This window comes from Cebus imitator, unplaced genomic scaffold (genome assembly GCF_001604975.1).
Source record: "Cebus imitator isolate Cc_AM_T3 unplaced genomic scaffold, Cebus_imitator-1.0 Scaffold163, whole genome shotgun sequence".
NCBI lineage: Eukaryota > Metazoa > Chordata > Mammalia > Primates > Cebidae > Cebus > Cebus imitator.
The window spans coordinates 132,516-159,443 of record NW_016107478.1 but is presented as its reverse complement, the minus strand read 5'-3'; the positions used below and the strand labels follow the sequence as shown (position 1 = coordinate 159,443).

At 51.6% G+C, this 26,928-nt stretch overlaps 2 protein-coding genes across 3 annotated transcripts in view; one reads left to right on the top strand and one right to left on the bottom strand.

The window, feature by feature from the left end:
* LEXM (lymphocyte expansion molecule) lies at positions 1–21,924 on the bottom strand. Its single transcript, XM_017543967.1, has 13 exons — positions 21,539–21,924; positions 20,741–20,817; positions 20,042–20,171; positions 19,749–19,958; positions 18,911–18,998; positions 18,318–18,482; positions 17,994–18,116; positions 13,703–13,840; positions 13,445–13,588; positions 11,357–11,518; positions 10,299–10,424; positions 8,114–8,247; positions 1–481 (listed from the first exon to the last, which is right to left on the bottom strand). Exons 1-13 carry the CDS (start codon positions 21,922–21,924, stop codon positions 409–411), a joined length of 1,956 nt encoding a protein of 651 aa, XP_017399456.1. The 3' UTR covers positions 1–408.
* A 2,893-nt stretch (positions 21,925–24,817) lies between these two features.
* TTC22 (tetratricopeptide repeat domain 22) overlaps positions 24,818–26,928 on the top strand; it is a 33,090-nt gene continuing 30,979 nt past the window's right edge. The window contains exon 1 of one of the 2 annotated variants that reach the window (XM_017543971.2): positions 24,818–25,537. In XM_017543971.2, coding sequence (XP_017399460.1) covers positions 24,971–25,537 — 567 coding nt within the window. In that variant the 5' untranslated portion in view covers positions 24,818–24,970. The remainder of the gene's footprint in view (positions 25,538–26,928) is intronic. The other variant, XR_001829699.2, reaches the window with a different exon arrangement.

Genomic DNA, 26,928 nt, shown 5'->3' with positions numbered 1-26,928 from the left:
TACACTCTCCCACCACTTTCTGAACTTTAATAAACAAGGAGCCAAGCACTCTGGCTTTAGAATAGAAAGGGTCCCACAAGTGTCCACCACATCCCATCCCTTCAGTCCATCTGCTATCTGGCCCCCAAGTTCATGTCACTGGCTGAGTTAATTCTCAGGATAATTGATCTCCTGTAACAAGATATCCGCCCCCAGCTGTCCCGGAAGACACTGTGACCTTCAGGTATACAGCTCCGGCAAAGGTGATCTCCACAAGTCTCTCCCCACTCCCAGGCACTCTTGTGTGTCCTTTCCCTAAAACCTCCCACTCCCACACCCATGCTTTCCCATGCCCATGCTCTCACCCCCAGAATTGTTTTCAGGCCTTTGGGTTCTCCGGTCACTGCGAGCTGTCCTTCACATGTGGCTTTAAGGAGTAGGATCTGAATTGTAATCCACAGTTGGAGGGCACTTCCCCTTAGTAAATGGTGTGATCCTTTCCCTTTAAAAAGAGAAATTAAATATGGAAGTGATCCTTTGGAGGGGAGCGGGCTCCTTATCCCTGGAGGGACACCCATAGGGGATGAACAGGTACCTGTTGGTTATGCTTCACAGAAGATCCTGCATTGGTGAGAGGCCAAAATTGATGACCTCTAGACCTTTACAACAAAACACATTCTAAAGATGAGATTCCACCAATTCACACCCAGTTCAGCTCATTAAAGCACCCAAGTTGGCTTGTAAGCACTTCAGATATAAAATCATAGTTCCTGGAAGATCATCTAACCCAACCCTGAGAGGAAGAGCAAGGGTCAGAAAGAGGAGGGAACCTACCTGAGGGCACCTGAAGGCCAGCATCAGGGCCTCAGCCTCCCATCCCATGAGCCCTTTGAAGATGGCACTTCCCTAAGAACCCTTTGCTGTGTGTGTCAAAGAGCATCTGCCAGCCCTTACATCACACACTTAGTATCTACTTGTTGTCTGTCCTCCCCAAGACGTGAACTCCATGAACGCAGGACTTGGATTTCTTCATCAGTATTTCCCCTATGCCTAGATCATTACCTGTGCTTATCAAATATTTGTCAAAGGAGGGAGGACTCACAGGGTAAGAGGGGTCTTTCCCACCATCCAGTGGGTTTCCATGCCTCCTGTCTCTACTCCTCACCATGCCCATGGCCCCTGGCCCGGCCCCGTGCCTCATTTCTCACGTCCACCATTGAGGCAGCCTCCTTGTCTCTGTCCCCGTAACAATCCATAATACCATAAGCATGCTTTTTTTTTTTTTAAACAGAAGAATTACTTCCCATTAAAATCCTTCTGGATATCTGGGATAAAATATTTGCAAAACACATATCTGATAAAGGACTTATGCCTAGAATATCTAAAGAACTCAGAGCTGAATATAAGAAACCAAGCAGCCCATTTGTTTAAAATGTGCAAAAGATTTGAAAACACTTCACCAAAAGAAGACATCAGAGGATGCATATGAAAAGATCCTCAACATCTTGTCACTAGAGAAATACAAATTCAAACCATAATGAAATATACTATTAGAATGGCTAAAATTAGAAAAGAAAAAACCCTGACAATACCAAGTGCTGGCAAGGATGCAGAACCATTAGACCCCTCATACATTGCCGGTGGGAGTCCAAAATGGGCCAGCCATTTCAAGTATTCAGCAGCTTCTTATAAAGTTATATACACACCCACCAAGTGACCTAGAAATCCCACTCTTAGATATTTACAGGAGAGACATAAATACATATGTCTACGTGAAGACTTGTATGTAACTGTTTATAGCAGGTTAATTAAAAATTCCCCAAACTGGAAACAATCCAAATGTCCCTCAACTTGAGAATGGATAATCAAACTGGGTCACAACCTTACAATGCAGTCCAACTCAGAGTTAAAAAGGAACGAACTACAGATACGCACAACAGCACGGCTGAATCTCAAGAGCACCACGTAACAAAAAAGAAAAAGATACAAAATTCTACACACAGATGACTCCACTTATATGACGTTCTGGAAAAGCCATAACTCCAGGGATGGTAAAGCTGCCAGGGGGCAGTGGGAGGAGGGGGCTGACTATAGATAGCACGAGGGGGATAAGAATATTCTAGATCTTGCCTGTGGTGATATGCATGACAACTACATGCATTTGTCATAGAACTGGGCTGGGCATGGTGGCTCATGCCTATAATTCCAGCACTCTGGGTGGCTGAGGCAGGTGGATTGCTTGAGCCCAGGTGCTCAAGACCAGCCTGGGCAGAATGGCAGAAGCAATTCTCTACAAAAAATTCAAAAATTAGCTGGGCGTGGTGGTGCACACCTGTAGTCTCAGTACTTGGGAGGCTGAGGATTGCTTGAGCCCAGAAGGTGGAGGCTTCTATGAGCCGTGTTCACACCACTGCGCTCTAGCTTGGGTGATAAGAGTGTTCACCCTATCTCAAAAAACAACAACAAAACCTCATAGAATTGTATACCTAAAGAGAATGAATTTTACTGCATGTGAGTTATACTATAATAAATTCAACTTTAGGCCAGGCGCAGTGGCTCATGCCTGTAATCCTAGCACTTTGAGAGACTGAGGAGGGTGGATCACCTGAGGACAAGGGTTTGAGACCAGCCTGGCCAACATCGTGAAAACTCATCTCTACTAAAAAAATACGGAATTAGCTGGGCATGGTGGTGCATGCCTGTAATCCCAGCTACTAGGGAGGCTGAGGCAGGAGAATCACTTGAACCCAGGAGGCAGAGGTTGCAGTGAACCTAGATCATGCCATTGCACTCCAGCCTGGGCAACAGAGAAAAAAAACAAAAAACAAAAAACTCCATCTCGAAAAAATATATACATAAATAAATTGAACTTTTAAAGAATCCTGTGGCTTCTCACATTCAGGATAAAGTCCAAGCAGCTTAGCTCTGCATTCCAGGCCTCTAAGAACTGACCGAACCACCTCTCCTGCCTTATTCTCCACTATTCCCCTCTACACCCCTGACACATCATTCAAAATGGGCCATTCAGTATTTCCCAGATATATCCTGAACTTTTTGCTTCTTTTCCTTCGCTCATGCTCTTCCTTCTGTCCTATTTTTTTCTCCTCCCTGGAAGAAGAAAACCCTTGAGGAAAGAACACAGCTTGGAGCCAGCTGGACCTGAGATCCAATCCTATTCTGAGAGTGTACTAGACAGAGAGCAAAAATGGCGCAGGCCTCCGCAGCTCCTGGCATTGGAGCCCTTTCCAGTGCAACTTCGCAGCCTCTCCCATCACGGGGCAGAGTCCACTTTCCCTCCCCTTCAATCTGGGCTGGCCGTGGAACTTGCTTTGGCCAACAGAATGTGGAAGAAACAATGGTGTGGCATTCTGAGCCTGGGCTGCAAAAGGCCTTGCACACGTCCTCTCTCAAACGCCAGCCTCCTCCATGGGGGCAAGCCTGGGCTACCCTGCTGAAGGCCAGAGTCCCTGTGGAAGAGAGTCTAGTGTTTCCATCCAAGACCATCCCAGACCAGCCAGCCTCCAGCCAACCCACAGACTCGTGAACAATAACAAATGGCTATTGTTTTAAGCCACTGAGTTTTTGGGTGGTTTGTTATGTAGCAATAGCTAACTGCTACAGTCAGTAACTCACTGTGGCCCTGGGAAAGTTACTCAGTGTCCTCGTCTAGATAATAAAGGCAATGCTACATACTTCACAGGGCTTTGTGATGTCCATGAGAGATGATTGTTTTTTAATTGAGATGGAGTCTCACTCTGTCTGTCACCCAGGCTGGAGTGCAGTGGTGTGATCTCAGCTCACTGCAACCTTTGCTGCCTGGGTTCAAGTGATTCTCCCGCCTCAGCCACACTAGTAGCTGGGATTACAGGTACCTGCCACCATGCCCGGCTAATTTTTGTATTTTTAGTGGAGACAGGGCTTTGCCATGTTGGCCAGGCTGGTCTTGAACTCCTCACCTCAGGTGATCTGCCTGCCTCAGGCTCCCAAAGTGCTGGGATTACCGGCATAAGCCACCGCACCCGACCGAGAGATGATGTTTATACGGACTTGTGTATAGTGCCTGGCACACAGTCAACCTTCGATTAACAGTCATTATTGCCTTTCCAAGCCCACCTCTTACCCAGCTTTTGAGAACCAGATCAAATGCCACTTCTTCCAAGCAGGCTTCCCTGCTTGGAAGGCTCCACATTCACTGTAATACTTACCTCCTCTGAACTCCCACAGTACTTCCCCTCTCCCCATCCAATACACTCTATCCTCAATTAAAAGCAATTTGGAAAAACAGTGATAGCCTTAAACATAGGTATCCATTACAGATGTATACTCAAAGCCAGAAAAAGATGAAATGATCTGTATAGGACAGGGACAGAAAGTCTGTTCTCCTGCCTCCCAGGCCTCTGCTCCATCCAACCATCACACACAGCCCCCTTCAAGGGAGATCTCAGCAGACTTCCTTGCACGTTCTTGACGCTCAATAAATGTATCCTGAATTGAATCAGCTAAATTGGGCTTGGCATTTTCTGCCTTGAGGGCAATGAAAACATGCAGGAGGGTTTGGGGATTGTCCCAAAGACTAGGGGCCACTACTCCCCAGCCAGTGGGCAGGCACCTGGAACGCTAACCGTCCCACTGGGCAGGAGAGTCTTTCACCATGAAGAGGCGCCTCACCCCTCCCACAGGCCAGCAGTGCCCTGCTGTCTAATTTTCAGACAGGCCTATTAAGAATTCTCATTATTACTATGGGATTTTGTTACTCGTATTTTGAGTGTGTAAAAGTTTATAGTTAGGCTGGGCATGGTGGCTCACGCCAGTAATCCCAACACTTTGGAAGGCCAACGTGGGTGGATCACTTGAGCCCAGGAGTTTGAGACCAGCCTGAGCAACGTGGTAAAACCCTGTCCACAAAAAATGCAAAAATGATCTGGGTGTGGTGGCATGAGTCTGAAGTTCCAGCTACTTGGAAGTCTGATATGGGAGGATGGTTGAGCCTGGGAGGTCAAGGCTGCAGTGAGCCGTGACTGTGCCACTGCACTCCAGCCTCCAGCTTGACCCTTCATCAAAAAAAGAAAAGTTCATGGTTATAATTTCTTCATGGATTTTATTGTTTATCATGATTAAATACTCATCTATGTTCCACTTACCATTTTTGCCTTGCATTCTATTTTGCCTAGTGTTTGTATATTACTACTCTTTCTTTCCATTGTTGGTTACATATACATGGCCAGGAGTCCATATATATAATAGCCAGATATATATATTTGGAGACGTAGTTTCACTTGTCACCTAGGCTGGAGTGCAATGGCACAATCTCAACTCACTGCACCCCCTGCCTCCTGGGTTCACGCAATTCTCCTACCTTATCCTCCCCAGTAGCTGGGATTACAGGTGTGCGCCACCACACCCAACACATTTTTTGTGTGTTTTTAGTAGAGATGGGGGTTTCACCATGGTGGCCAGACTGGTCTCGAATTTCTGACCTCAGGTGATCCCCCCCCCCCACTTAGGCCTCCCAAACTACTGGGATTACAGGAGTGAGCCACTGCACCCGGCCATGTATTCCCCTTTCTTAAGCTCTCCATGTTAATTCATTTTTCATTTGACTGGAGTATATCCTCCAGTAATATTTTCAGAAAACATGCTATTGGTATACATCCCAACACATGCATCTCTCATTTGCCTTGCACATGAATGATTGGTCAGCTACCTACATTGTCTCCACATTGACTCTACATTGTCCTAATTATTTTCCTTGAGTTTGAGTTTCTATAAACAGTGTTTTCTATCATTTATGTTTCAGAAGTATGATATATGCCTGTCTTTGATTAAGCTTGCAGGTTGTAATCTAAATCAAAATCTTATACAGACTGCAAGATTTTTATTTTGCCCTTTAAAACCCAGAAATTTCACCACACTTTTCATGGATCGAATGGGTACATTAACCTCTCTCCCTCCTGAAACCTCACTAAAACAAAATAAAGGAATAAAAATGATAAGGCATATACCTACAAGGGCAAAAAGAACAGAAGACGCAGCAGGAAGAAAAAATATTTTGGAAGTTGAAAAGCAGATGGAAGAATGGTAACTAACCTCATAGACCCAAGAAAGCTAACCCCCAAATTAGTAGAGGGCAAAGCTAAGAATCCCCCCAGCTGCAAAAGACTAAGGAATTGGCAGCACCAGGTACCTCTGGAAGTGGGAATGAAGGTGAAACAGAAAACAGGGTTTGAATATCAGTTTGAAAGTCTGTATCTCGTGTCTCTCCCCGACTGACTGCAGCCAGATGAGTGCCCTTCATTTAGCCTGGAGATTTATTCTCTGGAGACAGATTTCTGTTCAGGATGGCACCAGGCATAGTTGAAATCACGAGTACCATATTTAAAACAGGGAATTGAGCTGGGCATGGTGGTTCATGCCTGTAATCCCAGCACTTTGGGTGGCCGAGGCAGGCGAATCACCTGAGGTCAGGAGTTTGAGACCAGCCTGGCCAACATGGTGGACTCTCTCTTAGAAGCCTTGCCAGGTGCGGTGGCTCACACCTGTAATCCCAACACTTGGGGAGGCTGAGGCAGGCAGATCACCTGAGGTCAGGAGTTCAAGACCAGCCTGACCAACATGGAGAAACCCCATCTCTACTAAAAATACAAAATTAGCCGGGCATGGTGGTGGATGCCTGTAATCCCACCTACTTGGGAGGCTGAGGCAGGAGAATCACTTGAACCTGGGAGGCGGAGGTTGCGGTGAGCCAAGATTTGCCATTGCACTCCAGCCTGGGCAACAAGAGTGAAACTCCACCGCAAAAGAAAAAACCAAAAAACCAAAAAAACAGGGAATTAAGTAGAAGTTTGATTACTAAATATTGAGAACTCTAGCCTCTTCCCTTCCACTTAGATTCTACAGCTTGGACAGCCAAGCTTACATACCCCAGAGAAGCTCGCTCTGGCCAAGGCCAAGAGGAACGCTCTGACAATAGTGGCACTGGCAGTTCACCCAGTGACAACGCCCCGCTTGATCACACTGTGGCAGTCCATAATCAACAAGTGCCCCCGAGCCTTCAGAAGCGTTTACAGCTGGACAGGGGTGCATAGCCAACCATCACCGGACATTTGAGGAAAAACCTCTGATGTGGAAGACTGAGGCCAAAAGGAACATGCAGAAAAATGAGATTTGGGAAAAAATGGGAACAATGTCAAGCAAACAGTCTTAATGTCTTCAAAAGGAAGACATTAATCTTTAATCCTTTGAAGATATTTGTCTTAATATCTTCAAAAGATGAGGAAGTGCTGCCTCCATGAAACTAGAGCATATTGTTATCAAAGGAACATTCAGAAAACAAAAAGTTACCCTTAAAAATTAAAAATATGAATGCAGAAATGAAATTTTCATTGAGGGAATGGCAGACTATTTCTGGTCACCTGAAAACAATTAGCAGCTCAGACGTGCTCAGCACGGAACCAAGCATGAGGCAGGTTTTTCAAATGAATCAGTCAATGAAAAAGTGCATTAAAACATCCTTCACACCTGTTATCTGTCCTCTGTGCCTCCTGGCATAATTCTTCTGAGCCAGGAGCCCAAGGAGGGCAAGGGCTTCGTGGACATTGCAACTGATGGCCTCTTAGGTCAATAAAATATGGCAGCAGCTTACATTTGCAGGCTGTTGTATAGTTTGCCACAGCATTTCACGTACCTTTTCCTTCTTAGGCTTCGCAATCTCCTGAAATGAGTTTTACCAACCCTATTATGAACACCAAGAAACAGATTCCACGTGGTGAAGCCACTGAGGGCCAACGACTGTGTGGGCTGCGGGCGGTGGATTTAGGGTTGATGGAGTACCTTTTCCTTACCAAGTGTTTTCAACAGATCATTTCATTTAGGTCTCCTCCACCATCTGCTCTTTTGACAGCTGAAGGAAATGAGGCTCAGCAGAGCTCAGCAACATGCCCCACCCATACATCCAGTAAGCGGCAGAGCCAGGATCTGAATGTGAACATCCCTCCACTGCCTCTGCTGTTTGGCTGGCCTCAGGGGCCGAAGCTGTGTTCCCGTGGGAACCAAACATGGGGAACCACCAGCCCACCCCAGAGTAAGACCCCCACCACCACCCTCCCCGCTTCTCCTGCAGCTCCAGTGCACTCACTGCATGAGCATGTCCCGGGCCGGGTCTGAGAGGTAGCGTTTGGATCCAGGCAGGTATAAGGACCGATATCGCTGCCGCCTGTCCTTTGTCTCCATCAGCCAGGTGTTGAGGTAGCGGCCCACACCTACGGGGTTCTGCAACAGGGAGACGATGGCAGGACAGTAGCAAGCCTGGCTTGGAGACTGCGTCTCGGCTCCCTCTCCTCCCCTCAGACTCTGCCCCACTCCATTTATTATGAACTGAATTTCATCCCCCAAAAGGAGATGTTGAGGTCCCAACCCCGAGTAACCCCAGTACCTCAGAATGTGAAATAAGGTTGCTAAGGACATCATTAGTGAAGGTGAAGCCACACTGCGGTAAGGTGGGTCCTTCATCCAAAGTGACTGGTGTCCTCATAAGAAGAGACACACAGGAAGACAGCCGTGCAAAAAGACAGACTGGAGAGATGGCTACAAGCCAAGAACGCCAAGGATTGCTGGCCACCTACGAGAAGCTACGAGAGGCAAGGAAGGGTTCTTCTCAACAGGTTTCGGAGGGAGCACGGACCTGCAGTCACCTTCATTTCAGGCTTCTCGTCTCCAGAACTGTCAGAGAATATATGTCTGTTGCTTTAAGACACCTAGTTCACGGCAGCCCTAGGAAGGGAATACAGCATCCCACCCAGCTATCTGGGTCACAGATCCTCGAGGCAGCAACAGAGAGGCTGGGAAAGGAGATGCAACTTGCCCCAGGTGACATAGCAAGGGCAGAATTAAGGCAGGACAAGAACCAGCCATCTGCGGAGAAGCAGTCCCAAGGCTCGGCTGCGGAGATGTTAGGACCCAGAAGCTAGTCCCATGCTAAACAGAAGTTGCCTCCCACAAGGGAGAAGCCTGTTTCAGGAGGCGCCAGGTTTGGGGGTGCAAGCAGAGGGGCTCTCCCACCCTGTGGGGCAAGGCCAGCTGAGCCACCAGAACCCGGACCTCACATCAGTCCTTCCCACTTCCCGGTGGCTGGCCCTGTGGTAGCAGCAGGGTCATTTGGCTTTGATCTAAACATTTCACTTGGGGGCTCTCAGGTAAAGACTACTCCCCTGTGGGGTGCAGGCTAGAGGTGACAAAAGGAAGGATTTGGAGACAACCAGCTGGTCCTCACAAGAATTGGTCACTGGGGTCTGGGCATGCTGAGGACCTCGCCACCGAGTAGGGAGGTGAGGTGGCTGGCATGTTCCCCAGAGGAAAAGCTCAGGTGTCAGGGTGCAGGATGGGGCAGTGGGATGGAGCATGATGGGAAGGCGGGTAAGTTACAAGCAAGGACTACCCAGGAGAGACCTTAAAAACGGAAAACTGTTCAAAACCTGTGCTACTGGAAGTCAGGACAAGAGGCTATCTAATTGCAGGTGGAGGTGGGAACTGAGGAGGCTCTTGGGGTGCTGGAAATGAGAGCTGTTAAACTCTCTGGGGGGTAGCTACGGGCCATTTTCTGACAATTCATGGAGCTGTGCACTTAGGATTCAACACCTTTCTCTGTGATTATTAGACTCCAATAAAAGGTGCATTTACAAACTGAAGAGGGGGTGGAATAAGAAACAGAATGAGGTCAAAGCCCAAGGCCAGGAATTTAGCTGGTTTACAAGACTAACTAAAGATTACATTGCACACTTGGGAGTGCCTCTGGAGAGAAGGAAGAGAGTGGGAAAGGGAAGGGGCTGGAAGGGGCCTTGCTAGGCAAGGGATGGGAAAGGGATCAGCTTCAGCAGCTGCCCCTGAGGCCCAAGACAAACACAAAGAGCAAATGGAAGGAGCGTTTCTCCGGGAAAATAAGAGAATGGCATGGGCTGCCGTGGGATGTTCCTTAGCTCACTGGCTCTCAAAGTGTGGTCCCTGGAATAGTATCCCCATCACCTGAACTTGTTGGAAATGCAAATCCCCAGATCCCAACCCAGGCTTACTGTATCAGAAGCTCTGACACGGGGCCCAGCCATCTGTTTTAACAAGCCCTGCAGGCAATGCTGATACCAGCTCAAGTCTGAGAACCAATGCCTTAGGAAAATAAGAGTGGGAGTGGACCTCAGGCCCCTTGGGGAAAAGAAAGGGGAGGCATGTGGCTCACCCAAAGCATGGGTTGCAGGGGACAAAGAGGCTTTAGTGTTGGCTGTAAAGGCAGAAGAGCATTCCCACGTATCCCCCACCCCAGACCCACTCACCCAGCTTCCCAAAATCATCTGGCAGGCCTTTGCACCTGACCCCTTGGAGGAGAACAGGAACGGTGGCTGGTTGACAGGTCTGCATTTCTTCTCTTGTGGAAGCCAGAAACCAGGGCCAGATGTGGCCTATGAGTAAGGAAGGAAGGCTGAAATCTGGAAGGCTGTGGCAGTGTCAGCCTGGGCCCAGGGCAGCTGAGGGCTCCTGGCAGCTGACTCCGCCCGTTCAGCAGCCCTGGGTCTTGAGCCAAGGATGGTGGGGGGCACCCAGCTACCTCCCAGCAAAGGGCCCTCATGACCCATGCCACCCACTTTAGCACCCCCCCCCACCATGGCCTGATGCCTCTTTTCAGGTGCCTAAGGGCCTTCATGGTCTGGTGGGGCCCAGACAGCTGAAGACCCCATTTCTGAGGAAGAAGGCCACACCAGACTTGGAGCCACATGAGCTGAGTTCCAATCCCAGCCCCTTCTCACCTTTGTTGGGAGAATTTGGGCAAATCCCTTTCCAGATCTGGGCTTCAGTTTCCTTTAGTGAAATGTAAATGATAATCCCTATCTCAGCAGGGTGGGGCGGGGGGTTGGAAAGTGCCTCAAAGGGGCACACCCTGCTTGGGGAGCCTGCTCAGACCCCCAGAGGGCTGCTTTGACACCAGGGCAGAGCGCACCACTCCCTTGGGTGGAGCAGGTGGGCAGGCCCTCCAGTGGGGAGCCGTACTCTGCCCTGCTCCAGTTTCCTCTGCCCATCCTCCAGCACTCTGAGGCCAGAGGAAGGGGAAGGTCAGCACTGGGTAGGCCCTTCCTGGGCACCACACACCATGCTACAAGCTCTGAGTACACAGCCCCATCTAATTCTCATAACCATTTCACCATCTTCATAGGACAGGGGTGTAAATCGAGGCCTGAACAGGGTCTCGTCTGAAGTGTCCCAACGTCCAAGACCAGAACTAGAAACCAAGTCAGTCTGATCCCAAGACTGAGCTTTCCCCATGACATTAACCGCCAAGCCCCGGAAGGAGAGCTGCCCTCCAAGAGAGGAAGGCCAGCCATAGCAGCGAACTGACCAGAAGGCGTGGGCACTGGCTAGGGGTAGACCAGTAAATCCTCTCCGTAGGCATTTTCGGGTTGCGGGGAAGTTTAGAAAAAGCCCCACGTTTCTTATTGTGACGTGAGTTAAGTTCTTCTACAAAGCTCTTGAAATTCATCAGTTCCCTGGGCTTTTTTTTCTGAGAAAAAGACAGAAAAAGGAATCTGTTATGCCAAGAAAATCAAGAGCTTCTTTCCCAACCCCCCCACTGCAACCAGAGAAAAGCAATGGGGCATCACTTACTACCCTGCTGTGCAGACATCCCGGAGGCCAGGCCAGTCTCAAGGGCCCCTTGACCTGGGCTGGTGGAAACAGCCAGCCTTCCCTCAACCAGCAGGCCGGGGCGGAGTTAGTCTCTTGCGCCCCGCACCTGCCACACCCTGCAGCCCAGCTCCTTTTCATCCATTTTTTCTTTCTTTCATTTGTTGGACAGGTATTGAGTCTGGCACTGTTCTAAGCAGGAATGATGCCTTAAATATTTAAAACCAGCATGACTGGAGGAACACAGAGGATTTGGAGGGCAGTGAAACTATTCTATATGATACTAAAATGGTGGCTGCATGTCACACATTTGTCCAAACCTACAGAATGTACACCACCTGAGTGAACCCTAAGGCACGCCACGGAGTTGGGGTGATAATGACTTATTAGTGTAGGTTCTTCAACTGCAGCAAACAAACCAGGATGCTGTGGGAAGCTGATGGTCAGGGAGGCTGTACATGTCATGGGGAGGGCAGTGGGTATATGGGGACTCCTTGTGCTTTCCACTCAATTTTGCTGTGAACTTGAAACTGAGCTAAAAAAAAAAAAAAAAAAAAGTGTGGCCAGGCACAGTGGCTCACGCCTGTAATCCCAGCACTTTGGGAGGCCAAGGCGGGTGAATCACCTAAGTCAGGAGTTTGAGACCAGCCAGACCAACATGGAGAAACCAACCCCATCTCTACTAAAAATACAAAATTAGCCGGGTGTGGTGGCGCATGCCTGTAATCCCAGTTACTTAGGAGACTGAGGCAGGAGAATCCCTTGAACCCAGGAGGTGGAGGTTGTGGTGAGCCGAGATCATGTCACTGTACTCCAGCCTGGGCAACAAGAGCAAAACTCAGTCTCAAAAAAAAAAAAGATTTTACAAACAGAAGCAAACAGCGTGGCCTGGGCACTGGCCACAGTGCCTGTGGAGGGTCCCTTGACCCCTTCTGTGGCTGGTCATGGGGAGGTCTGGGAGGCTCCAGGGAGCAGCCAGGTCGAGGCCTTAGCTCAGTGGCTGCCTACCAGCTAGCCCCAAAGTCCTTCTACATTAACCACCACCCCTGCCATGGCACTCATCGCCTGCTCACACTCAGGAATTTTTTTATTCATTGATAAATGAGTTTCTTTTCCCACAGAATGTAAGTTCCACAAGGTTGCTTTCCCCTGCACCTCGCCTACTACCTGGCCTGATCATACCCACTGCAAGAATGCAAAATGGAGACAAGACAAACAGGCAATTAGACAAAACTTAATTCCAAAGGCTATGAGCACAAAACAAGCAAAGCGCAGCACACTATGAGGTCACATCACAGGGACTTGATGGGGGCGGAAAGGAGTCCATCAAGATAAAATTCTACCTCAATTTCCCCTCCTGGGCCTCCTTGTTCTCTGCTTTGTTAACAGAGCACTGGCACTAACCCAGCCAGCTTGGTCTACAATGCCTGCTGTCTCCAAAATAGGACGGCACCCCCCCGCCTTGTGTCATCAAGGTTCCTCATGGCCAAGCTCCCCTGGCACTGTGGGCCATCTTCACCTCCTGGGTACATCACGCCAATGCAGAGGAGAGAGCTGACAGTGAAGTCAGACCGACGTCCTTGGGTTCAAATCCCAGCTCTGCTCCTTCCAGCCGTGTGGCCAGCCCATTTTCCTTACCTAGCACAGGAAGCCAGATGTGCCTGGCTGTGAGGGTGAAGCGAGGGGGTGTGGAAACAGCCCAGTGCAGAGCCTGGCACACAGGCTGGTGTTCCTGGTGCTGACTAGTGGGGCCTGTCATCCTGCTGGGGCATGGGTGAACACCCTCCACCCCCCAGGTACACACCTGCATGGAGTAGTGCCCATAGGGCAGTGGCTTGCTCCGATCACCGGAGAAAGTGTCATAGGGACCACGAGTGCCAACGGATCGTGCCACGTAAGTATCAATGCCGCTTTTGATGGAGTAGGTGCTGGGTGCCAGACCACTGCCCTAGAGCACAGCAGAGGCAATGAGGCCTGCAGGACAGCTCAGCTTCCCCCTCTGCCCTGGGAGTGCCCCTCCAGGACGGGAAGGCAGGCTAGGCCTGGCCAGCCAAGGGGGTACCTGATGAGCCCGGGGGTGCGGCTTGTTGCTCATCCTGCACATGAGGCCCTCGGAATGGGACCGGTTCCAGGCATTCTCCTCCAGCTTGGTGTATGGGTTGCCCTTCTCCCCATAATTTCCAGGGCCCGGATAGTAGTTCTGTGGGGCGGGGTGGGGGCATAGAGGCCGTCAGAACCACTCCTTGTGCTGAGCGTGCTCCTGAGGGACACCTGAGATTGCCATCCCCAAGAAGGGAATGGGGTTTTGAGGGTGCCCGCTTGCTACCTGCCCTCCGACACACAACATTGTTGCCCCTGAGCCTCCACCACTGCTCACACCTTCACCTCCAAGCTCAGCCTCTTCCCTGGGCTCCAATGGCCTGTCCAAGTGACATCTCCCTCCTTCCTCCTCACATCACACACTCTGGCCAACACAGTGGGCTCCTTGCTGCTCCCCAAGCACACGCCACTCTGCCCAACCTTCCCTCGTTGGCTCGTGCTGTAACCACTACTCCAAATGCCCTTCCTGCCCTCTTTGCCTTGGACAATTCCACTGTTCCTGCAAAGCCAGCTCAAACGTCATCTCTCCTGGAAATGAAGCCTTCTTGCCCCACCACCTGAGACTGTTGCCTGCTTTGGTGGATCTGGCAATTTCAATCTTCACACCCCTGCACCACAGCCCTGTGTGACACAAGGGCTTTCTCAGTGTGCTGTTTCAGGGAAGGACTGCTGTTCTGGGTTCAGATCCTGGCTCTGCCGCCTCCTAGCTGAGTGACCGCGGGCCTTCTGAGTCTCGTGGTCCATACTGGTACCACGGGATAGGAATACTTTCTTCCAGGAAATGATGATGAAGGTAAAGAGTGTCTGTAAAATAATGTCTGCAAGGAAGCGAAGGGGGCTGGGCGGAATGGCGTGTGCTTCAGGAGTAGCAGGAGCCCACCATGTCCCAGCGTGGGATACAGGGAAGCAGCAGCGAGAGAGCATGGACGGGCCAGTGGGGCCCTGCAGGAGAGGCTAAACTTGGAAGTGAAGGTGCCAGCAGTAGTGGAGGCTCACAGGTGCCTGGCACATAGCGACACAGACACGTGATAAGTCAGAGTGAGGTGGCTGAAGGTCTTGGGGGCAGGAGGAGAGGTTAAGAACTGATTGGAATGACCATCTGGGACCTGGGCTGCCAGGGTCAGAAGTGTGATTTTGTAGGCAGAGTGAGGAGGGAAGTCCACCTTGGGTAGACACCTGGCGGGACGCGTTCTGCTGCTCTGCACCTTTTAGCCACGCGGGGTCACTGCTGCTCCACAGATGGCTCGGCTATACCCACCTCTGAGCCTGGCACCTGACCCTGAGGAAGCATGATGGGGCAGAGAGGGCAGGGACCTCTGCATGGGGAGTCAGACCACTGAAGGCATCCGATTTGTTCACTCCCAGAGGAATGGGACTACAGGTCTGCTTCCGGGGTTCCCACGTATGTTCTGGAGAAAACCCCCAAGGATAGCTGCATGGTGTATTAGGTGCTTCACAGGCCTCAGCATCTCGGTCCTGGCAGTGACTGGGGAAGATCAAGTCAGCACCATCCACAACTAACAGATGGGGAAACTGAGACTCAGAGAGGCAAACTCCATGTCCCACATCCCATCTCCAGAAAGGGACAGCATGAGGGTTTCAACTCCAAAATCCATAATCTTTCTGAGCCTCTACTGTTTGCCAGGCACTGTGGAAGGCACTGGGTGGGTGAGCAGTGGTCACCACAGGTCCTGGGAGACTTTGAAGATGAGGGTTATGCCAAGGGTCAGAGTGGCCCTGCTCCTGGAGCCCAGGGGCAAGTGCAGCGCTGGGCACTTCGTCAGGATAATCCCATTTCTTCCTTAAAACCTTCAGGTTTGGGCCAGGCGTGGTGGCTCACGCCTGTAATCCCAGCACTTTGGGAGGCTGAGGCGGGTGGATCATGAGGTCAAGAGATCGAGACCATCCTGGTCAACATGGTGAAACCCTGTCTCTACTAAAACTACAAAAAAAATCAGCTGGGCATGGTGGCGCATGCCTGTAATCCCAGCTACTCAGGGGGCTGAGGCAGGAGAATTGCCTGAACCCAGGAGGCGGAGGTTGCGGTGAGCCGAGACCGCCCATTGCACTCCAGCCTGGGTAACAAGAGCGAAACTCTGTCTCAAAAACAAAAAAACAAAAAAAAAAAACCTTCAGGTTCAGACGTTCAGTACCACACTTGGGCTGATGGGAAAGCCCATGGTTTTAACTAGAACGTTATGTTGTCAGAGCTTTGGGGACTCAAACAGGAATGATTAATTGGAGAGGGGGAGTGTGGGAATGAATAAATCATCACTTTTAAGTTGTTCTCTTTTTTTTTTTCAGGCTGGACTTTGAAGAATGAGAAGGATTCCCAAAGACAGGTATGAGGGAGGGTGGGAAGGTCCCCCAGTCAAAAAGAGCAAAGGCAGGAAGGAAAGACAGTCAGCTTGTCACCCCAGTTCCCTGCCATCAGCGAGGCTGAGTTCCCAAGCCCAGGCCCTGGCCTCCACAGAGACTCAGGGAGCAAAGTCCAAGAACTGTGGGGGCCAAGCCTGTGGGTGAAATGCCAGGTACATGTTGGACACCTGGGATTGAAAAGTCTGCTTCTGCCAGCTGATAGATTCATGACCTTGGGTGGTAGGTTACTTAGCCACTTTATACTCCATTTTTCTCAACTGTAGAATGGACATAATGATAGTGCCTACTTCATAGGGCTGTCATGAACACGAAATTAATTAGTACATGGTAAGTGCTATGCTACATGTCCACCATGCTACATGTCCACTATTATTACTTTGGATTGGACGGTAATGGCATTTTTAAATGTTCTAGGCATTCCCTCTCCCTGAGTTACAGTTACAGCTTCTGCACCTGAAGATGCTCATCCCCCAATCGTGTCAGGAGGAATTTCCAGCCTTCATAGAAGCGTTCCCAGTGTTGAGAAAGGCCCTGGCTCTGGGACTGGACATTCCCATGTCTGCATCTCAGCAGCTGGGGCAAGCTGCTTATCTTTTCTGTGTCTCCAGGGCCTCCTCTGGAGTGGTTGCAAAGAATTAAAGAGAATGTTTTGGAGCACCTGATAACTTAGGATGCATGCACTTATTCAGTCCACAAATACTTCCTGCATGCCTATGTGTGCCGGGCACTGCTAGAACCCCAGAATGCTGCAGTGAAGGAACCGAGTAGATGTGGTCCGCCCTCAGGGGCTGCTGTCCAGTGGGGAGGGATGCTGAACACACAGCCACAATGGAGACGCCTAGGAAGGGAGACGCCACCTAGCAGGGCCGAGGAAGGCTTCTGGAAGCTGAGAGCTGAAGGATGAGTAAGCGTGCCCTGGGAGAGGCTGCTGAGGGAGGAAGGGCATTCCTAGCAGAAGGAACAGCAGGAGCAAAGCCCCATGTGAAATGGCATGGCCTGTGTGAGGGGCTGGGAGAAGGATACCAGCATCCAGCACAGAGAGGTCCCGGCTAAAAACTGCAGCGCTGGCTCCCTTGGAAGGGGGTGACTCCTGCCTTCTCCCTTGTGCCCTTACTGAGCCTCAGCGTCACTCAGTGTCCTCCTGATGGGATCATCATCCCCCAGTGCTGCCACCCCCGCCTCTCAGCACCATTGCCTCCTCCCAACCCTGGTCCTCACGAGGGTATTCCTCTAAAAAGGTAAGTCAGGTCCCCCTGTCAAAGCCCTCCACTGCCCCCCGGCAGCACCTGGAATAAACACCAAGGATCCACGTCAGCTGCAGGGTCCTCATGACCCAGCCTTTCACTCCTCTGCCCTGTCACTCGCCTCCTCTCACCCTCGCCCAGTGCCCTCCAGCCACACTGGTCTCCTGCCTGCAGGTCTGACTCGACAGGCATGTTCCTGCCTCAGGGCCTTAGCCTCTGCTGCTCCAATGCCTAGAATGCTCTACCAGACACTACAAGTCTCCGTTGCTCATGACCTGCAGGTCTGCTCAAATGTCACCTCCTCCCAGAGCCCTGACACCCTCTATCAATTGCACCACCATCACTGTCTGTCCCTTCCCTGTCTCATTTGTGCTCACAGCCCTGCTTATATATGTATTCTATTTCCTTCTTTGTACTACTGTTTCCCCTACTAGGATATCTACTTCATGAGAGCAGGGACCTTGTCTTCGTCACTGCTAGATCCCCAAGACCTCGGTCAGCGTATGCCACTTAGGAGGCACTTCACCCTTATTCCTGGCTTGCTGGATGGATGTACAAGTGAATGAATTTGTTGGGCACCCCATGTATGCCAGGCTCTCTGCTCGGGACTCCAGACATGAGAACACCTACCCCAATGAGTCCTCGGAAGCGAACCTCCCCAGAGCTGAGCAGCCCCCGGGTGCTACACGGCTTCTCCCGCAGCTGTTCTAAGAAGTCTTTGAGGTTGTAGGAGCCAGGCCCCAGCTTCTGCTCCTGTGCCAAGAGAAAAGAGCAGAAGATAAGAGCTTTAAACTTGGGAAAGTCCACACAGGAAGAAGCCCAAGGCGTGATGGCATTCCTTAAAGGATAATCGCCATCTGGCCCTGGTAGGACACTGACGGCCACACGGAGCAGCTGCAATGGACAGGAAGACCTGGCACCAGAGAGGGAGAGGCCTGGCCCCAGAGGCCTCACCTGCAGCCGCTTCTCTTTCATGATCCCCTGGTACTGGAAGTGGGGTAGCTGGGTCAGCCGCGTGGCTTCCTGGGCCTTGGCCCAGCCTGTATCCACCTCCTTCATCAGCTTCTTCTTGCTGAAGCAGGTGTCCTTGGAGCTGTAGGTCCCAGGGCCTATGTGGGACTGAGTCAGAGCATGGTCAGAGCTGTGACAGCCATACCTGCCCAGTCCTCCACAGAGCAGGTCCTTACCAAGCCACCACCCTGGCCCGGAGGCAATCTCCCCTGTGGCTGCCACCCTCAACACCGCGGCTGACACCACCAGGCTTGGCACTGAAGGTGCCATCATCACATCCTCCATCACTGCCCCTCACACTGCAGGGAGGCAAAACAGCTCCTTCAAGAGTCCACAGCTAGTCAGTGCACAAGCTGGGAGTGGCGCAGTCCCTCACTTATTAAACACACTGGAAGCCCCCAGCGGGCCCAGCTCTGTGCTGGAAGAATGCAGAAGATACGCTCCTTCAACAGCTCAGCTCATCCACCACAGCAGGCAGCTCAGAAGGACAGCGGCCAGACGCTGTAGGAGGAATCGGGAAAGCTGTGCAAACTTACCACTTCCACAGAATAACGCGTGGAGTATGGGGCCTCAGTGAAGGTGCTGAGCTTCTTCCGGTTGGGATAAACAGCAGAGATGTCAAACCTGGGGGGGCCAGAGGCCCAGTGAGAGCCTGTGCCTGGCCCCTGGCCCTGGCTTGGGCAGGCCTGGGGCATGGAGGAGTTGGTTGCCTATGGAAGTGACTTTGGAACAAGCTCATGAAGGAAAAGTAGCGGAGTTGCAGTGGCTTCGAATGTTCCAGGCCACTCCCACCCCACCCTAGCTTCATGTTTTTCCACAGCCCTTATCAATATCAAACATTTTACAAATATACATACTTTTCTTTATTATCCACCCCACCCCCACAGAAGAGAGCAAACTCCATGAGTACAGAAGTTTGCTGTTGTGTTCACTGCTATAGCCCCAGATCCTAGAACAGTGCCTGGATCCTAGTAGGTGAGAGAGAGACAGAGTGGAATATGAATGAATGGGAAACAGACACCTGGGCTGAAATCTCACCCACCACGTTTGAGCTGAGTGGCCTACTATGGACCAGGCCACGTGGCCTCTCTAAACCTGGCACAGAGTAGGTGCTCTTGAAACGGTTTTAAAGAACTCACCGAGATGGTAAAAGAACCCTGGGCAGGGAAGAGCAGTAAGTATGGGGAGAAGAGTTTAAGTCCAGCCCCTTCTCACTGCCAGACCCTCCTCTCCTTATTCCCCTCCCTGCCAGACTCAGCCCTGTGTAAGTGGAGGTCACCCTGTGACCTCTCTCTCGAGGTCAAGGGTGGCTTCGGGGTGGGCAGCGGCTACCTTAGACCATAGGCGTGAGCCCAGGACGCAAACAGACCCTACCTGTGGCTCTGCACCCCGAAGGGCGCACCAGTGAACCATTTGGTGGCCATGGAGCGGGCGCGGTTCCAGCCACTAGCCACTAGCTCCTGCGGGGTCCTGGCCTTCCCGCGGGCCTCCGCGGCCGCCTCTGCCGCTACCACGGCAACCAGGCCTTGTGATGCGCCTCGGAGCTGTGGGCCACGCCCTCCCGCACCAGCGTGCGCACGTAGCCTGCTGATTTTTCACTTGTCCCTGCACATTTCCAGGGTCCTTCCCTGGCCCCTGCAGATGTAATGGCCCTTCTTGTATTTAACATGGATGCCATCGAGTGGGGTCGTTTGTTGAGGAAGTGTTTCCGATTTCTGGCTTTGTCCCAGAGCCCTGCATGGAGCCTGCCTAGGCTCAGAAAGAACCTCTTAAAGTTCACCTTGTGCTGATGGGACACTGAGGCCCACAGAGAGGGCAGACTTGGGCAAAGGACATCCAGCTCCTTCTCTACTCCAGGAGTCAGGGGAGCAGAAGTAAGGGGGACGGGACAAGGAAAGCCAGAAGGTGGAGGGCTGGGCAAGACTGCAGGGATAGCCAGGACTCAACCGGGCCCTAGACACCCCTGGCACCCACTCTGAGCAGACATCGTGCAGAGGGCCTGGGACCCGGATGTGGCTCCTGCCCTGAAAGTAATGGGGGAAGCAGTGACCACATACTGTGGTCAGGTCTATGAGAGAGGGAGGCCTCTGACCCAGCCTGTGGGTAGGTAGGTCAGGGAAGGCTTCCTGGAGGAGAATTCCAAACTCAATATTGAAGCATATGGATGACTTTCCATGTAAAGAAAGGAATTGAGGGTATGTGCCCCACATATACCTGCAATTCATACGTAGTCAGCTCTCTCTTCCCTCCTTCCTTACCCCCTCCACCAGTGCTCCACAGCCATGTTCTGAGATTGTCTAATTTCTCTCATGATGGCCTGTGATCTTCCCAAAGGTCTTAGGCAAAGGTGGGGCAGAGATCCATACCCCATTCCATGGTGACAGCCTTGAAGCCAGAAAGGTATAAGTTGTACCACAGGTCCTGCTTCTGGCCCATGGTGAAGCTGGATCAGAGGCACAGTGGGTCTTCTGCCAGGCCCCACCCAATGCCCTTCTAACATCCCAAGCCAGTAATTAAATAAGAAGTGTGGCTCTCCCCAGCACAGCTGAGAGCTGGACTCTTGGGCACATGGCCTGACGGGCACATGGCCATAGCTGGCAGAGCGTCTGCACTGCACCACTGAGCTGATGGTCAGAGGTGTCAGGCCTCAGGAACAGGTAGCCTGGGTCATCTAAGCAGACTCTGCCTTTCCCAGCCATGGGACCTTGAGCAAGCCACTTCTTTCTTTGAGTCTCAGCATTATCGGTTTCATTCTATAAAGTGAAACTAATCATCTCTGTCTCCCAGGCTGCTAGGAGGATGAAATGACCTGATTTACATAATACCCTTTGCACACAGCAGGAGCTTAACTGAAGGTCATTCCTAGCCCTTGGATAGGGACCTTACAGAGGCCTGAGGACAGAGACTTGTCTCATTTCCTCCTGGTGCAGCATATAGCACATAGTAAATGTTCAGGAAATATTTGTTGAATGACAAGTGAATGAATACATGCATCTAGTCCAACTACCCAATAACACATAAATCCCTTGAAGAGACATTTAAATCCGGCTCTGCCACTTCCTGGCTGCTGCCCCTGGGCAAGTTACCCTTGCCAACTTGGATTTCCTCTTCTGTGACAGAGATAGTCAGGACTCAGCTGGGCCCTAGACGCCTCTGGCACCCACTCTGGGCAGACATCGTGCAGAGTGCCTGGAACCCAGATGTGGTCCCTGCCCTGAAAGTAATGTGACATGGACATATGACTGTAGCTTCCCAGGAGGGCTGTTTCGAGGTGTCGGCGAGGTGTGGACATGCACACGCTCCAGTCCGTGCACTTCAGCCAGCCCTGGGTCTGCTCGGGTATTCTCAGGGTGGCCCAGACATGCCTGCAGCTACATTGCTGCTTGTCTTCTGGCCTGAGCCTCCTGGCTCCAGGACTCATGGAGGAGTGACCAAAGGCTATAAGCCAAGGTCCACTGGGCTGGGAGTCCTGGCTGCCAGGGAGGCCAGAAAAGGCCAAGTGAGTCAGCTCTGCAGCAAGGCCACTGCCCTGGTGAGTCCAAGGTCCCATTACAGCGGCTTCCTTGTCATAGCACCTCACCCACTTTCTTTTATAGGCATCATTGCACACTCATTGTACACAGGAGGAAACTAAGGCTCAGATGGGGAGGATAACTTGCCCTGTACTTCTCATGAGCCATAGGATCATACCACGAATGTGGGACTCATAAAGACATTTGAGAGCTCCCTGGCTGCAAGAGTGTCTAACCCATCCAGACTCCAGAGCCACCTGTTATGTCAGTGGAGTCAAGTCAAGCTTCTCAGCCAGGTCTTGGGCCTCTGTGTTGGGGCTGTGGCTGCTGCCTTCAGTCTTCATCTCCTGCCATCTCTGCCCCATGCTCTATAAGCTCCAGCCACAAGGCTGCTCTGTCCCTAGTATGCTCCTCCCCCACTGGAGAACCTCTGGCCTTTCAATATATTTGTTGCTGATGATATGCACCCCCACCAACCTACCCTTCCCACCGAACTCATCTCGTTCAGAGTCAAATCAAAAGCCAAACACACCCGTTAGGATGGCTATTATTTAAAAAAAAATTAGAAAATAATATGTGTGGGTGAGGCTGTAGAGAAATTGGAGCCTTTGGCCATTGCTGGTAGGAAAGTGAAATAGTCCAGCTTCTGTGGAAGACAGTGTGGCAGTTTCTCAAAGAATTAAACATAGAATTACCATATGATCCAACAATTCCACTTCTGGGCATATACCCAGAAGAATGAAAGGCAGAAGGGAACTCAAACACCCATTTGTATGCCCACGTTCATAGCAGCATTGCTCACAACAACCAAAAGGTAAAAGCAACACAAATGCGCATCGACAGATACACAGATAAACAAAATGTGACATAGTCACGCAATGGAACATTATTCAGCCTTTAAAAGGAAGGAAATTCTTTTTTTTGAGACAGAGTCTCACTCTGTCGCCAGGCACCAGGCTGGACTGCAGTGGTGCAATCTCAGCTCACTGCAGTCTCTCCCTCCTGGGTTCAAGCAATTCTCCTGCCTCAGTCTCCCGAGTAGCTGGGACTACAGGCACGCACCACCACACCCAGCTAATTTTTGTATGTTTAGTAAAGATGGGGTTTCACCATGTTGGCCAAGATGGTCTCAATCTCTTGACCTCGTGATCCGCCTGCTTCAGCCTCCCAAAGTGCTGGGATTACAGGCATGAGCCACTGGTCCGGCTAAAAGGAAGGAAATTCTAACAAACGCTACCACATGGATGAATCTTGAAGACATTATGTTAAGGGAAATAAGCCAGTTGCAAAAGAACAAATGTTATATGATTCCACTTATGTAAGGTAACTAGAGTAGTTGAACTCACTGAAACAAAAATAGAATGGTGGGTACCAGGTGCTGGGTGGGGAGGGAATGAAGAGCTACTGTTTTATGGGTATGGAGTTTCCATTTGGGAAGATGAAGAAGTTCTGGAGATGGAGGGTGGGAACCGTGGCTCAACAGTGCCCTCAGGGACAAGGGCGAGGCCAAGGGAGCATTCCTGCCCCTAAGGCCACTGAGCTGTGCACTTAAAAATGGTTAACACTGTAAATTTTTTGTTAAGTATACGTTGTCGCAATTTTTTTTTCAAAGCCAAACCCTCTGGGAGTCCATCCCTGATACTCTCAAGCAGGGAAGAGAACAAGTTTCATCTCAGGATCACCAGCCATATATAGCAAATTTTTCAATGACAAATTATTAAAATTAATTTTATATTTAAAAATTGATAGGTGAAACATATCACCAGGATGTTGTTTTAACTCTTTTTTCAATAATGTCAACTATTTTTCCAAGTTTACTAATTGGTTCTATTTCCTTTTTTGGTCTCTGTTGTTTCATCTTGAAATGCTGGTCTCTGTTGCTTCATCCTGAAATATATCAACATTTCATCTATGCGAAATATATTTTATACATTTAATCTATAGGAAATATAGATATTTACGTCTATAGAGATGTATAGATATTGCACCTAGCTTTCATCTAGATTTATATTTCATCTATCTATCAAGATGAAGCAACATAGATGGCAGGAGCCAGGCCCAGGTGGAAGGAGGAGCGGAAGGAACCAGCTCCTGCCGCAGGGAGCACTGCTACCCAGCCTCCAGGCTAGAGGTTAGGGAACCACTCTAGACCTGGGAGGAACACTGGCCAGAGCAAGAAAGCTGGGCGCACAGGTGGAGTGCAGGATGGGATGGGATCCAAGCCGGAGGAGCGGCAGCTGACATTTATCCAGAGTGGCAATTGTTCAGGCTTATCTGATAAATGGGGAAAGGTTGCCATCCTCACGTCACAGCTGATGAAAGTGTGGCGGGTCATACTTTACTAGGGGTGCAGAAGCAGGATCAGAACCAGCACATGCAGCCCATGGCCTTTGCACAGGAGCTCCTCACTGCTGAGCAGAGAAGGCTCAGAGAAATGCCAGGTAGGAAGCCTAATAAGTAATGGCCGAAGGAAGAGAGGAGGGAAGTGGCAGGCTTCATTAGAAGGAAGGGCACTGAGGACCTGCGGAGAAGATGGGACAGCGGCAGGAGTGACGGTGGCTGCCGCAGCTGGAACGGCCAGTCCAGACTCAGCTCAAGCAGACAGGGCGGAGCAGCGGCCCTGGAGGCAGGGCCCGGCCTCCAGCAAACTGGGGTCCTGGCTCTACCTACTTGGGTACGTCCAGGTTCTGTGACCTGGGCAAGTTCTCTTCCTCCTCTAAGCCTTAGTTTTCTCCTCCGAGCCTCGGTTTCCTTCTATGCTTAGCAGAGTTAAAAACACGCCTTTTGCCTTGCACCGAGGTTTGCGCGCCCCGTATTTGACAATGCGCCTGTTTTTCTGGTACACCTGGTTGTGCAATGTCAGCGTCCAGAAGTCGCTGAGCAGCGAAAGCGGAAACACCCACAGGGCGCTCCTCGGGCCCACCCACCTGCGGGAGGCGCCCCGAGACTGAGAGGCGGCCGCGCCTGGGGCCTCTGCGCTCTGCCCCTGGCCTCCCGCACGGAGCTCGCTCGGAGGGCGCCCCATCCACTGCCCTCCGCAGCCTCAGGGACCAGGGCGAGGCCAGGGGAGCAGAGGGAGCAGCCATGGCGGAGCCGGAGGCCGTGGCCGACGACCTAGACGCCCTCATCGACAACCTGGACTACCTCCCGGGCCACTTTCACCTGGAGATGCAGTTGAACTTCGAGCCGCGCTCGCCGACCACGCAGCGCGCCCGGGACCTGAAGCTGCAGCGGGAGGGTCTGCGGCAGGAGCTTGAGCTGGCGGCCGCCCCGCAGCGCCCCGCCGTGCGTCATCTCCTGGGCGCTTTCGCCTTCTACCTGGAGGAGCTGGACGAGGCCCGCGAGCGCTTCCTCGAGGTGGCCCACGAGCACCCGGGCAACCTCAACGCCTGGGCCAATCTGGCACACGTGTACGGGCGGCTGGGCCAGGAGGAAGAAGAGGAGGCTTGCGCCGTGCGGCTGGCCGGCCTCATGGGCCTGGCGGGGGAGCCCGAAGCCGCCGGGGACCCCCAGCTCTGCGCCGCTCGCTGCCTGGCAGAGCAGGGCTACGCGCACGGTTTCGACGTGGGCTGCGTCAGCCCAGAGGAGCGCGCGCGGGGGCTGGCGGCGGGCATCGCACTCTACGACAAGGCGCTGGGCTACGGGCAGCAGGTTGGTGACCCCTGTCTCCCACCTCCCGCTGGGAGGACTGTGATCATGGTCCCTTCTGTCTGCAGAGATGCGCCGGTACCCTTGCTTCTCCCTCAACCCTGGTCTTTCGGCCTCCGAATACCTTTCCAATGTGCATCTCCGCTGCCCCAGGCCAGGCCTGTAGCTGTCTCCTGGTCTAGGGAGTGGAACCGCTTCCTAGAGGGACTGCCAGCCCAAGCCTCTCTTTTGGAAACAGCACAAGCCGGACCTGGACAAGTCATCCTTTTTATCTTGCTCCTCCCAGCAAGTGCCTGTTCCTGCGCCTGTGCACACCCACCTAAGCAAAAGGGACAATCAGGCATCCTGCCAGAAACTTGGGCAGCATTCCCACCTCTCCCCTCCCTCCCACCTCCATCCCCACCTATTCAGTCCCCAAATCTTGTCCCCTCAACCTCCTCTTATCCCTGAGGTCTCTCCACACTTCTCCAGCCTTCCTCTGCCAGCCCAGCCTCCATACCTTCCTGCCTGCACCAGTGTAGCTTCTGTCACCCACCCTTGGGGGCCTGCCCTCCAACTTGACCCTTCTGCCTCATCTTCCTGTCTGCTGCCAATGTGGTGGTGCTCCATCTTGCTAGCCATGCCCCCGCCGCCTGGCAGATATGTCCTAGGCTCTTTGTGGGCATCTGATATACTCCAGGATCTACCTCTCTGTCCTTCCTCTGCCATGTTCCCCCTTCCAAGCTAGGTTTTTGTCACACTCTACCTCCCCTTGTTCCTCCATGGGCCAGGTCTTCTTACAGCTCACTTTGTCCCTTTCTCGGCCCCTTCCCGGGGTGCCCTTCGGCTCCACCTTTGCCTGGACGGTTCTCTTCAGTCTCAGGTTGGTCCCAGACATCCCCTCCTCTAGGAAGCCTCACTAACTCCCCAGGCTGGGCCAGGTGCCTCCTCTGGGCTCCCATAGCACTGCTTACACTGTCCATTTCCAAGTCTCCAGAGGTCTCTGAGAGTGGAGACTGTGTCTATCTGATTTACCACTGTAAACTCAATACACACTGGCACAGCACCTGGCACACAGTGGCACTCAATAAATGTATCTAATAAATGAATGGATCTATGTGCAGCAGAGGGCCTAGCACTCAATAGCCAAATACTAGGTATATCATCTACTGCTGCATAGCAAATATCCCCAAAATGTAGCAGATTAAAATAAGAAGTATATATTATGGCCCAGTTTCTGTGAGTCAGGAATCCAGGCATGGCTTCACGCAGTGCCTCTGGATGGCGGTCTCATCTGAAGGCTTGCCTGCCTGGGGGATCTGCTTCCAGGCTCACTCACACGCTATTGGCAGGATTCAGTTCCTCACTGGCTGCTGCCAGTGGCGTCCCTCTTTTTCTTGCCACATGGACATTTC

Bases quoted from the DNA above. Each gene is read 5' to 3' on its own strand.
- LEXM (XM_017543967.1), bottom strand. From the start codon at position 21,924: ATGGGACCTTGGACTCACCAGGGCAGTGGCCTTGCTGCAGAGCTGACT. The intron at 18,999-19,748 runs GTAGGGTCTGTT...TGGCCCCCCCAG, and splicing joins TTCGGGGTGCAGAGCCACAG to GTTTGACATCTCTGCTGTTT. The intron at 18,483-18,910 runs GTAAGTTTGCAC...GCTCTGACTCAG, and splicing joins CGCGTTATTCTGTGGAAGTG to TCCCACATAGGCCCTGGGAC.